The sequence below is a fragment of the Myotis daubentonii genome, chromosome 11 (assembly GCF_963259705.1).
Source record: "Myotis daubentonii chromosome 11, mMyoDau2.1, whole genome shotgun sequence".
Lineage (NCBI taxonomy): Eukaryota > Metazoa > Chordata > Mammalia > Chiroptera > Vespertilionidae > Myotis > Myotis daubentonii.
The window spans coordinates 24,945,519-24,958,917 of record NC_081850.1 but is presented as its reverse complement, the minus strand read 5'-3'; the positions used below and the strand labels follow the sequence as shown (position 1 = coordinate 24,958,917).

General features: G+C 34.2%; 1 protein-coding gene across 5 annotated transcripts in view; it reads right to left on the bottom strand.

Moving 5' to 3' along the window:
• The window catches only part of ZDHHC21 (zinc finger DHHC-type palmitoyltransferase 21), a 58,432-nt gene that overhangs the window by 10,600 nt on the left and 34,433 nt on the right, over positions 1 to 13,399 (bottom strand). For all 5 annotated transcript variants that reach the window (XM_059656638.1, XM_059656640.1, XM_059656639.1 and 2 more), the window contains 2 exons: positions 8,653 to 8,769; positions 532 to 575 (listed from right to left, as the gene is read on the bottom strand). In XM_059656638.1, the coding sequence (XP_059512621.1) occupies positions 532 to 575; positions 8,653 to 8,769 (161 nt within the window). The remainder of the gene's footprint in view (positions 1 to 531; positions 576 to 8,652; positions 8,770 to 13,399) is intronic.

Sequence of the window (13,399 nt, the reverse complement as noted above, 5' to 3'; positions counted from 1 at the left end):
TTATTAGTGAAAGACAGCACTCCCATGGTGCACTTCAGTCAGCTAAAACAATACAGGTTGGCTGGGGATCCATTACAGGACTCTGATGAATTGTGTTCCAGCATCACAAATACAGCTTTTCTTTCATTATGGCATGCAGCTGAGTTTTAACTCTGGAGAGCAGATATTGTATCTGTGTTGTCAATCAACCTACGGCAACTTTTGAAGCAGAGGAGAATCTCAGGATTAACAGAATGTGTGTCAACAACACAGTAGCAAATCTCTTTTGATGTACTTTCAGGACAAATAATTTAACTTACTTTAGTGAGACAAGTAACAAGAATGATAGTACTTATTTTGTATGAAAACTAGCATAGCTATAAGACCCCAGATGTCAGACTGGGTTATGCCTGCCTAGCTCAGGCCTTAGACAAGGCTCCAAAAAAAAACCATCATTCTATTATCTTTCCACTACATGCATACATTGTTTTAAATGTGGCCAGTTGTTTCCATTTTTAATAAGAACTCTATAGACTTCACTTTTATACTTACATTTCTTCACAACAGTTTGACATCTTTTCAATAGATGTTGTATCCTATTAAAAATTAAGAAAAATACTCAGAACAAAGTTCTTAAGGCTTTATTCTATATTAATTTTTAATGTTTTAAAATCATATCCAGAGAATATTCTGAAGATTTAAACAGTTTATATGTGAGTAATACGATTTCTAAATTATCTACAGACATTGCTGAAATTCCTTGGGGAAAAAAACAGAATAAAAATTACATTGTACTCCCACTCCACAAATATTACTCAATTACAAAACCTCACAAAAACTGTAGGAGTCTCGCTTCATTATGTAATATTTTTATTATACTTCCTTCCTTCACAATTCTTTTAAAAGTCCAGTATCTACTTTTAATTCAACTGCCAGTGAATATGCATTAAAAAATAAATACCAAAAAGGACAAATAAAGGCCCTAATGCACAGAGAGCCAAAGAGTGCTGCTGGGCTTGGACTTCTGAGAAGACACAGACTCAACAAGGCCCCTGCACCTGCCACACCACAACACCCAGTGCTCTGAAGGTGAAGTGAGCTCATCAGAGTCCTTTGGTGAAAAAACAATTTCCTTATTCAACAGAAAAATCAGCCTCTTCATAATAATACAATTTCTTACATATTTTATATAAGGCTCTAACGAATATATAAGAAAAACGAGTCAACAAACAAAAGGTAGTTTCTATATATGCTGGTTCAACTCATGTTAACAGAAGATCTATCATTAGATTGAGAAACTGATTATCTAAATAATAATCAAAATAAAGTACATAATCTTAGTTTAGATATTTACATTTTAAATATGCTTTAAGGTAGTATAAAAGAAAATAACTTCTTTTAAATATACCAGAAAGTTACAGAAGTTATTCTCCTCTTCTCCTCTACTAGCTTACTCACATACGGTAGGTGGACTGTACTGCTATTAAGCAGTACTATTCAGGCAAATAGTTATGGTTTCAACTGCAATCCCAAGAAGTTTTTTGGTTGTAAAACTTTCCTCCAATTAAACTAATAAAAAGCACCTTCAATTTAAAAGACTCTTTATAGAAGTTACAGAAATAGCTATAATATTAATTTCTTACACATGAACAGTAGAATGACTACAGTTAGCCCAAATGCAGAAAAAATGATCTTTTTAAAGATGTCTAAGTAACCAATAACAGAATTTTATTTCCAGATCACCTAGGAATTTGGGACAAGACTGAAGATTAGCTACATACTAGTACTCTCTATTAATTGGTTTTCCTATTATGCTTTGAAATTCACGATATCCAATGACAATTCTACCTATAATGAACCTTTCATGGTTCTGTTGCATAATTTCCTCAAAATAATGTTTTACTTTGTGAAAACACAGTCTGCAAATACATGATAGCATTGATTAGGGACTTTAAGGAAAACTGAGCCTCTGGTTTCATATCTGCATAGAAAATGACAATAATTTTAATGGTGTCTTAGAACTGAGGGTGACAGGTTGTTCTAAAACAATTAAGATAGTTGTGCATAAATACAAAAAGATAAGACAGAAGTCAAGTGCTATTAGTTAAGGTATATATAAATGGACTAAAATTGCAGTTGTGGATAATACTTAAAAAATGGAAACTATTTCAAGATAAAAAGCAATTACAAGGTCAGCCTAATATTACAGGAAATTTTTACTGTGTAGAAATTTACAACCCAATTACAACCTTGAGGAACTTATTTGTGGCTATAAAAGCATCAACTTTGCCTGGCCTACGTGGCTCAGAGATTGAGTGTCGACCTATGAACCAGGAGGTCACGGTTGGATTCCCAGTCAGGGCACATGCCCAGGTTGCGAGCTCAATCCCCAATGGGGGGGCGTGGAGGAGGCAGCCAATCTGATTCTCTTTCATCACTGATGTTTCTATCTCTCCCTCTCTCTTCCTCCAAAAATATATTAAGGAAAAAAAAAGAATCAACGTTAAAGACTTTGGATTTAGACTTCATATGGGAAAAGCTTTTCTTTTCAAGTGCTTCTGACACCTTTCTAGAATCTGGTTCAAGAAAATAGTAGACTATTGCCTATTAAGTCATCATAAACAGATGGTTATTCTATCAGAGGATGGGACATTTATCGTGACTTTATGAACATAATTTGTGAGGGTAGACATAAAGGCTATTTTTTCCTCTCGAAATAGCAAATGCTTACCTCTCTGAAACTCAGCTATCCTGACTCATGTTATAAGAAAAAAGTACAATTTGTATGTGAACTAAACATGTCACAAAATTTTTGCACTGACATTTGCACACATACTCAGAGCAGCACAATTTATTATGCTATCATAGTTATAAGCACAACAGAAACAGCAAACTAGAAAAAGGAAGAAGTTACTATTCGCTGGAACATGGAAAACTGTAAGCTATTTTCAAGTGCCAAATTAGATCTGAAATACTTTTTTCTGCTTATAATGCACAGAAATATGGAATATTATAGGGAAACACACACAAAGAATAATTAAAATAGGTTTTGGTGCACATAACTAATTCCATTCAATATAAAAGATTCAATGCCTTTGGTGGCCATCAGAAAATGACAAATAAGATAACTGCTATCTTTAAGGAGGAGTATAAATATAAATTATTAGTTATATGTAAAATTCAGCTATCCAGAAAAATTGATTCTTCAAGGAATAATATGAAATAAGTTTTTATTTTATGCTCTCTACAATCAGAATATCTTATTTCCAGAGAAATATTTATGTTTTGATTATGGTCTAATGATCAAATAGCTAAGACTTTCTTTAGCCTGCATAACTAAGAGCTATATGAGAATGCTTTCCTATTTTTAGAAACTGAAAGTTTATTTTCTAAAAAAAAAAAAAAAGAATAAACTAGGAATAGCAAGACTTACAGAAATGTAGGCCTTACTTAAATCAATCAATACTTTATAATTTTCCAGATGGCTGACCTTACCCTAAGAAATTATCTTTCAGACTCAGCCTAAGAAAATATGATTATTAAAAAAAAGGTGTCCTAACTAATAAGATTATATCTAAAGTGTGGGCGGGGGGGGCGGGGGGGGGGGGTCCTAGCAGAAAATAAGAGGGAGGTATTCATTGCCTACTAGAAAAGTTGGAGGGAGAGGGGCAAAGAGGAAGAATTTATCACCAGAAGTTTCCTGGTTGACAGACCTGAGAATTTAGTCCTCTTGAAATAGATACTTTGATGATACCATCCATCCAACTAACTTACCCTGCTTTGAGTTCATTCTCACCAACACTTTGCCATATATGTTGTCACAGGGAAGAAGAATGTAGAGTCCTCTGACACACCTGACAATCTCCTTTGTATCTATAACTATCACTTTTAAGTCTGGAAGCAAGAATCACTGCTTCTCGGCCTCATTACTCTGGAAACATTTTTGATTAGTAATAATTGCACCTTGGATAAACCTCATTAGCTATGCTACTGCCACTGTGCAAAGCTTACGAACATGTTCAAAATGGAGTTTCTAGACCTGCCAAACTGAAGACTTGAAATAAGTAAGAACATTCTATCTGAAAGCCTCCCTGAAGACAATTCAATCCTACCTCAGTCATCGCCTGCACTCTTTGCTGTTATCATGCTTCTAACGCTGTTATACATACCTGATTCTGTGGATTTAAATTGAACTAATGAACTATTCAAAAAAGTTTTTCAGAACTAGAGATTGTATACCTGTTTTATTTATTACTAACTTCTACTAATTCTAAGGTAAACCTATGCTTGGCGTTCTAGCACCTCTGATCCACATACGGATAGCAAAAAGCTCATTTAACTTTGCATCTTCCATAGCATCTACTAGTATGTATTGTTCCAAGTGAGTACTGAATATATGTTTGCAGCACTAAACAAACTGAACATGGACAGAAATAGCATGATTCCTTAATTTTAATTTATATCAGCAGTGCAAAGAGAAAGCATTTCCTGATACTATTAGCTCTTTCCCCTCCTCTGAAGCCAGAACTCATGCTATTCCTCATTTGAAATAAATGGCTCTTTAAGCATCCATCTCCAACAGAGGGCCAGCTATATAGTTTATTAGAAATCTGAAATTCACATAAGGATTTAACCTATCATGGAACTAAAGTGAGAGGACAGGAGATCTTACATGTATATAGTCACTGAAAATCTCTTTCCAAAATAATTCCCATACTTCTTTTTGGGTTATATAAAGCCTTAGGGAAGTTACTACAAGTCTGTATCTCAATTTTTGAGTAATAATACTTACCTCATAGGTCTTTTACAGTGACTAAAGGAGTTAATATACATTAGAGCCCTTAATAACTCCTCAATAAATGGTGGTCGTCATTCTTATCTCATATTGCCTACTAAACACTTTCTGAAAAGGCTTGAAATACAATATCTCAATTATATCAGGATGCAACTTTTAAAAATTGTTTAAATAAAAGCGTGGTTTTTATCATAAAAGTTAAAATGACCAGGACTGTGGGTGACTATGCTAATAAAATCCAACGTCCACAACCTAGTTGAAAACCAAGTACTAAGTACATAAGCCAAGATTCATTTACTCATTAATCCATCTATCAAAAATTTACTAAGTAACTATTATGACACAGTCCTTAGCATCAGGAGCTTACAGGCTAGTGAAATCAGTCAAGTTTACAAGAAATAATTATACAGAAACACAGAGGATTCCAGAGAGGATGATTACACACACTAATATATTGTATAAATAAGCCTTACACTAAGCACTGGAAACAGCTGAAAAATTGTTTGTGATCAACACAAAAGGTTTACTACTCTTACATTTTTAATACAAAATTCTACTTTCAGTAGGATTTTTGGTTATCAATAGGAGATGAGCAAATGTGCTCCTTTGGCTGGGACATGGAGAGTAACTAACCTAATGATGGAATATGACAGAGAGAAGACCTACAAGTTACTATAAATGAGTCACTGTTTTCGCCAATCCTATAATGTTTTAAAGTCAGATTAAAATCCGATGTGTGGAAAATTGCAAGTAAAAGGAAAACTCGTAAGTGTTTAGCCTCCTAACCAAATAAAAACACATCTATTTAATCACTCAAGCAATTAGTAATGCTTTAAGAAAATTAAAATGCACTATTCCCCTACACTATTACACAAATAGATTTAAATTGTTTTCCATATTTGCAATGCTGGTTTGGAGTTAAGTAAACCAAACATAATTTGTACAGAGATTGTACTGAATGCTGCTAATTCACCACACTGACTCAGTGGGATACTTGGCAAAATTTAACTATAAGGATTAATAATCTCAGAACTACATTTCTGGGTATATATTAAAAGGCAGGTAAATCCACTAACTGTCTGCTAAAGAGAATGTTATTTAATAGATAATCTATTTAAACTAATTTAACATGGTGAACATAAGATACTTTTCATTGCATAATATAACCAAGTTAAAATTAAGTTACCCCTGTATTGTAATTCTTTCCGTATTTATTTAGGTAACCATGAGCCAGTACTGGGGTGGGGTAGGGGAAAGACATTTTCCCCTTTTAACTGGAAAAGCTTTGCTTTAAGCTACCTTTAGCAATTCAAGCAGAGTCCAACAATAGTACCTGTGAGACAAAAGCAAAAACTCAATTTTTTCTTTGAGAATTTAAAGCCTTTTACAAAACTGCAAGTAAATACATCTTCCTCACCCTACCCCAAACCTTACCACAACTGAGAAAAACACTAAGCCCCAGAGACCCCACCAAAAGCTTAATCTATTACATAAACTCCACGGTGCCCAGAAAACAAAAATGCCTGTATACAACATTCAGAGAAACTGTCAGAGCACTGTCACACGTACAATGGCTCACTGTCAGAAGCTCGCCAGAAGCGCTGGGCCAGCTGTTACTGCACTTCGTGATTAACTCTCTCCAAGCCCAGTGACTGGAAACAGGACTGACACCATCACCCAGCACCATTAGTATTGGGGGTTGTCAGACGGACACTATTCTTGGCTGTGTGTGAACTATTGCTCAATAAGAAATTCTGACATCAATTACACTAATAACTACCATCACTACCCATTTCACTCAGAAACAGAAAAAAAAGACTAAACAGTCTAAGTAAGGAAAAATTAGAATAATCTGTGTTCCCTAAATAAAGAACGCTTTAAAGTTGATTGCTTTGAAAACACTTTAACTTCAACATTAATTTTAGTAAAAATATACAAGCACATATATTTAAATCCTGTTTAAAATTAAATCTAAAAATAATCAAAGATGATCCTTTAAAATTGGGCTTAAGATCAGTCTAGTCCACAGAAACATCTGGTTGTGTTGACTTTTAACCTTGGAAATTGATTAGAAATCCACTATTTTTAAATTTAAGTAATTTCTAATTATTTTATCTTATTCACTAAAATTTGTTTAAAATGCCAGTAAACGAATAACAAACAAACAAGAAAACCCGTTAATTTAATTATAAGCAAATCTTGGTTAAAAGCATTTTAAAATTAATAGGGTGTTAATTTTCACATATGAACTACAGACTGGAAATTGAGTCCATTAAATCTGAAGTCCATTAAATCGAGGTCTGCAAAATCGAGGGATTACTGTAATTGTGAATTACTTTATGATTGAATTACTACACTATAAGCACTTTATAATGAATCACCAACGTTTGTTGGTATATTTTTTATTATAGTCAAAACCTCATTATGGTTATGACTTTCATTTCCTTTATGACTAATGATGTAGAGCATCTTTATATGTATTTATTGTCCATTTGTATATATTCTTTGAAGAAATTCCCATGTAGATCCTTATCCCATGTTTTAATTAGAATGTCTTTTTATGATTGAGTTATAAGAGTTCTTTATATACTCTATATACAAGTCTCTTATCAGATACATGATTTGCAAATATTCCCCCCATTCTGTGAGCTGTTTTCTCACACACACCCCCATTTTCTTAATAGTGTCCTTTGAATCACAAAAGTTTTGAGTAAGTCCAATTTATCAATTTTTTTCTTTGGTCATTTGCACTTTTGGTGTCATATTTAAGATAGTACTGCCTAACCCAAGACTTGCTCCTATGTTTTCTTCTGTGAGTTTCATAATTTTTATAATTTCAGATCTTACATTTAGGTATATGGTCCATTTTGAGTTCATATACTAGTATGTCCATGGCGTGAGGTAAGGGTCTTAATTTTACTCCTTTGCATGTGGATAGCTAGTTGTCCCAGCAGCATTTCTTTGAAAAGACTTTACCTTCCCCCATTAAACAGTCTTGGCACCCTTATTGCAAATAATTGGCCATAAGGATACGTGTATACTTTGGATCCTCGATTCCATTTCATTTATCAATATGTCTATCCTTATGCCGGTACCATACTTTCTTGAATACTATTGCTTTACAGTAAATTCTGATGTGTTTTTTTCTTACTATACATTTCTTTCATTGAATACATTCTGATAATCACTTAAGTTTTCATATATAATACATACATTATATATAGTATAATGAAGATCTTTTTTAAATTACATGTTTATTTACATATAATTAAATAGTATCTACAGGATGTGTAGAGAAAGGATGTGCATTTTAAATTTTCAGACACTGATAATTTGTCCTTCAAAAAGGATATACCAATTTACACCCCAACCAATATATGAGAAAGTGTTTACCCTACCTCTTCTGTAATGCCATGTATTGTCAAACTTTTAAGTTCTTATCAATATTTCTCACACTTTTTGATCTTTTCTGTTGTGCTAAATCCCATTTAGCTAATATGTACATGCAAAAATAAGATTTAATTACTAATAAAATGTTTCTATCATTAACTCCATTTCCACAAAGTAGTGTTCTTTGTAATATAGAAAACAATAATTGCACACTGACCCTGATCAACAGGAGAGAGATTACTTATGGAGTCTATAGCTATATAAAAATAGTTTATGCTAAATTTTAAAGGCAGGATGAAAAACTGTATGCATACTCTGTACACTGATTATAACTACTTTAAAATTACACAGGCTTCTGAAAGTGGGGATAAATGACTCTGGGTAATTTTCTCCTCTAATTTCTAAACTCTCTGTAACATTTTAGAATTAAGTTCATACTTAGGGAATATGTTCATAAATACAATATTTTACATTAAAAATATACTTACTGTGATGATGCCAATTAGTTGAGTATAAAAGAGTCCAGTTATTCCAACTAACATAGTAATGCCCATAAAGGCAGCTAGTCTCATTATGGCCAATTCATGTCTAACAATAAAGAGGTCCTATAACAAGAAAAAGAAAGTCTTAAAAACAATTCAAAAGTTACTTATGTAGTTGCAATAATAATCAAGAATTGAGCCGTAACATTTCCCCCTTATTATCTATGTATTTATTTACTTATCCTCACTCGAGGCTATGTTTTTATTGATTTTATAGAGACAGGCAGGTAGAGAGAAAAACCTTAATGTGAGAGAAATATGGATCAGTTGCCTCCCATATGCAACCTGACTGGGATCGAACCAACAACCCAGTTGTGCCCCAACAGGGAATTGAACCCACAATATTCTGGTTTATAGATGATGCTTCAACCAACTAAGCCATCTGGCCAGGGCTCGCCTTATTATCTTAAAAGAAATACTCCTCCCTTTGGAGATGATTTCATTTAATCAATATATATTTTTAAATTTCAAAGCAGCAAGGTTAAAAATAGGATTTTACTATCCTATTGTGCCAAAAAGCCTCAACCCAAAGGTTGCTAATCAGCCATGCTTGTTTATTATTTATAGCAAAAACCTCCAAAATACAAAACAGATGGTATAGAATCACTGGTTCCACGAAAGTAAATTTTACTATTGCACTGCAAAAACCCTTAAGATCAAGTGACCAAGTAACTGAGATTATGTAACTTAGTCAAAATGAGGGGGAAGCAAATTATAGGATCATATGGATAGTTCTCTTCAGCCTCACTTCATTCATTCAACCATCTACTCACCTAACCAGCATTGCAAACACTCTGCTATATAGAAAAAATAAAACTATAGTCCGTGCCCTCAAGAAATATGCAGTTTATTCAGAGAGACAGCCCAACTTTGCAAAACACAATATGATCTATAATAATAAAAGCATAATGTGCTAGTTAGACTGGACGTCCTTCCAGAGGACCTTCCGGACAAAGCCGGGGCTGCGAGGGAAGCCCGGGTCCCGGGTACCTGCCGGCGGCCGGAAGCCAGAGGGAAGCCTGGGTCCTGGGTGCCTGCGGGAAGCCGGTGCTGGCAGCCGGGGGAAGGAAGCCCTACTCTTGCACGAATTTTGTACATCGGGCCTCTAGTATACTATAAGAGGGATGCATGCACAGAGGACTACAGAACGTAGAGAAATGCCTAGACGGGAAGGGAAATGGAAATGCTGTGAAAGAAAGTTGGTTTTCTGGTTCAGGGCATCAACGTAAGGGTCTTAAAAGTTACAAAAAACAAACAAACAACTGGTAGGAAAACGAGGAGTAGCATTTCACGTGCCCTCACTGTTACCAACCAAATATGCCAGAGGAGCGAGAGAGAATGAAAGAACAAGACTTCTCCCAGAAACCTGTTATTGCTAAACTTTGATATAAAATGGCTACTGTGGATAAAAGCAAGAAATGAATGGGAAGGATCCCCCAAACATAACCAACCACACACTGTATATTGGTTCAGGTTATGGTTTAAAGGTATTCTGGTAGCAATACTGAAAGCCAGGAGGCCATTGAACATAACGCACTTGCTTGAAACCAAAGAACTAATGTTTTCCTGTGTATCACAGTGATCACCCACCACACTCCAGCAGAACTCTGATTCCACCCCAAATTACCCAGTTCATTAGCCTGGAAAAACTCAAAATACACCAAGATACTTAACGTGGTATGTAGCATTATGTGAGGCAGTCATTTTAAAGGCTCAGTAAAAAGAGCCTACGCAGAATCCTTACAAACATGTAAAGAGAACAAGATGGGGTAACAAATGATTTCTTTAAAATTAGATCTAACAATTTCTGCTATTTGGAAACACAAATATGTTCCAACATGATTAAGCAATAATTTGAGCATAGCAAGCATTTTGTCTTTGCTTATGCATGATTTTACCTGTAGAAACCCTAGATCAGTGATGGTGAACCTATGACACGCGTGTCAGAGGTGACACGTGAACTCATTTTTTTGGTTGATTTTTCTTTGTTAAATGGCCATCTACAAGCCAAGGAGAAAGGCCTCCAGAGAAACCAAACCTGCTGACACCTTGATCTTGATCTTCCAGCCTCCAGAACTGTGAGAAAATGAATTTCTGTGGTTTAAGCCTCCCAGTCTCTGGTATTTTGTTCTGACAGCCCTAGCAAACTAACATAATAACTATTTGTTTTCACTTCTTCTCATTTGTTAAGAAATGTGCTTCTATTCAGATAAATGCATAAAACATAAGTTCAGGTTAGAGAAAAGTGATGCTACCGTTTCAAGAATGAGAACATGTGAAACCACATATAGGCTTGCCTCTGTGCATTCCTTCCCCGTCACTCTCCCTCATCCCTACCCTAAAGGGAAAGGTTACTGATTCATTCTTCATACATTTTGGATACTACAATGTTACAGTTGCATATTGCAAATATCTTTTCCTATTCTGAGTCTACCTTTTTACTGTCTTTATGACATCTTTTAATAACCTCAAGTTTCTCACTTTAATACAGTCCAATTTATCAATCTTTTCCTCTAGTGCTTTTTATTTCCTGTTTAAGAAATCTTTCCCAACCTGCAGGTAATGAAGACATTGTCCTAGGTTAACTTCTACAGCCTTTGAAAACTTTATAGTTTTACCTTCCACATTTAGGCCAATAACCTACCTAAGGTGATGTTTACACTTTTGAGCAGTGAAACATAGGGGTCTCAATTTATCTTTACTATGTGGAAACCCAGTTGTTCAGGTCAGATTATTTAAAAAGCTGCCCTTCCCTCAGAGATCACAGGTCAAGCATCCATACATGCATGAGTCTGATGTGGGCTCTTTCTTCTGTTCTCTTGGTTGGTTTGTTTATCCCTATACAAATGACACATATCTTAGTTACTATGGCTTTGTAATAACACTACATACCTAGCAAACCAAGTCATCCCATCTTGTTCTTTTTCAAGAATGTCTTGGTTATTCTGAATAAATTATATTTCCATGAATTTTTTAAATTAGATTTTTAAGTTCTAACACACAATCAGACGTGCACACAAAAACAACAATATCTCCATGAAGCTTCACAATTTCCCCCTAGAGATCTTGTACTTTTTCTGTCAGGAATATTTCAGGAACTTCCTGTTTCTTGATTCTATTATAAATGGCCTTGCTATTAATTTCATTTTCTAAAGAAGTGCCTGTTAGCACACAGAAATAGAATTTTTTAAAGTACTGATTTGTAGTCACACTTCTTAAACATTCTAAAAAATCCAAGAAGACCTAAGGATAAATCATTTACATAATCATATCATCTAAGAGTAATGAGAGTTTTACTTCTTTCAGAAGTTACACTTTCTTTATTTCTCTTGCCTCACTCCACTGGCTAGAATTCTTAGCACTATGTTTATTAACAATGGTGATAGGGGGCTTAGTGGGATCAATGTCTTCATTTATTATAAGGTTTCGGTGCTCCATTTGTCACTAAAAGTACAGACATATTGAAACACAGAATTGGCAATTGTTTGAAAAGGGTATTCTTAAACTGTTTTCCCCCTACAAAGATAAAATAGGTATATATCTGACCTTATTCCTTCCAAGCCAAAAAAATAAATAAATAAAGGGGGGGAGGGGAGTGAAATGTTACCAAAGGACAATCTCACTAGCATTTCGGAATACATTAACAAAAAGCCAAATTAACGTCATACTAGCATTAAATATAACTTTCATTTCGTATTCACCTTAAATCCACACTATTCTTGGCTATTCTTGCCTACTCTTATCAAAAATCCAAAATGTTAAATACATATTTCAGCAATCATAGCCATTCTAAAGTGATCACGATGAATAAATGACCTTAGGTACCAAAAAAGAAAAGAAAAAACCCAAAGGATATTGAGTAAAGCCTAAAATATTTTTATAAATAGCAATAATAACAGAAGTATTCAGTATACATTAAGATTGATTATATAAAATATTAAAATAAACTATAAAGGGATTTATCAATATGCAAGCTATCTGCAACCAGGTCTAGCTATTTCTATTCTTTATTAGCCAAAAAACTAGGAAAATAATTCTGTGACATGGTTAGATATCTGACATCAAATCCCTAGCAACACTATTAGATATGAGCTCATTGGAATAACAATAACGTATCTTCCTAGCTGAAAAGCTGGCTGGTCTGCTAAATAAACATTATTTATTTTCCTCTTTTGAATATTGGCAGCATGTCCTTTATTGAAATTCTCTCCCTTCCTTCCTCCTTCTGTCACTCTCCCCATAACATTAAATGATGTTGGTATATTAGTTTTTGGACCTTACATAAAAGTAGGTATAAGATAATCAATTAGAAATTATCTGAATCTATTTCATCTAAAAAAAAATTGAAAAGACGTAACTTTAGAACTAAAGTGGTATGCCATAAATGGTTAGTTGCATAATCTCTACATTAACAGCCACAATTAATTCTTTTTAAAAATCTCATTTTCTCATGTGCAAAGATAGTATTGCCTACAATATGTGATTGCCAGCAGGTACATATTTTGACAATATTTTTAACCTACTAAAATGCCTTTATAAGGTGTTTATCTTGTAAAGTTTACCTTTGTATTATATAAAGTAGTAAAGATTGGTCACCTCAATAAAAAATGAAAGCAGCCAAGTATAAATGTGGCAATCGGGAGCTTTCTCTGAAGCGCAGATTTTGTGCTGCTTGGGCATTTTCTCACTGTTT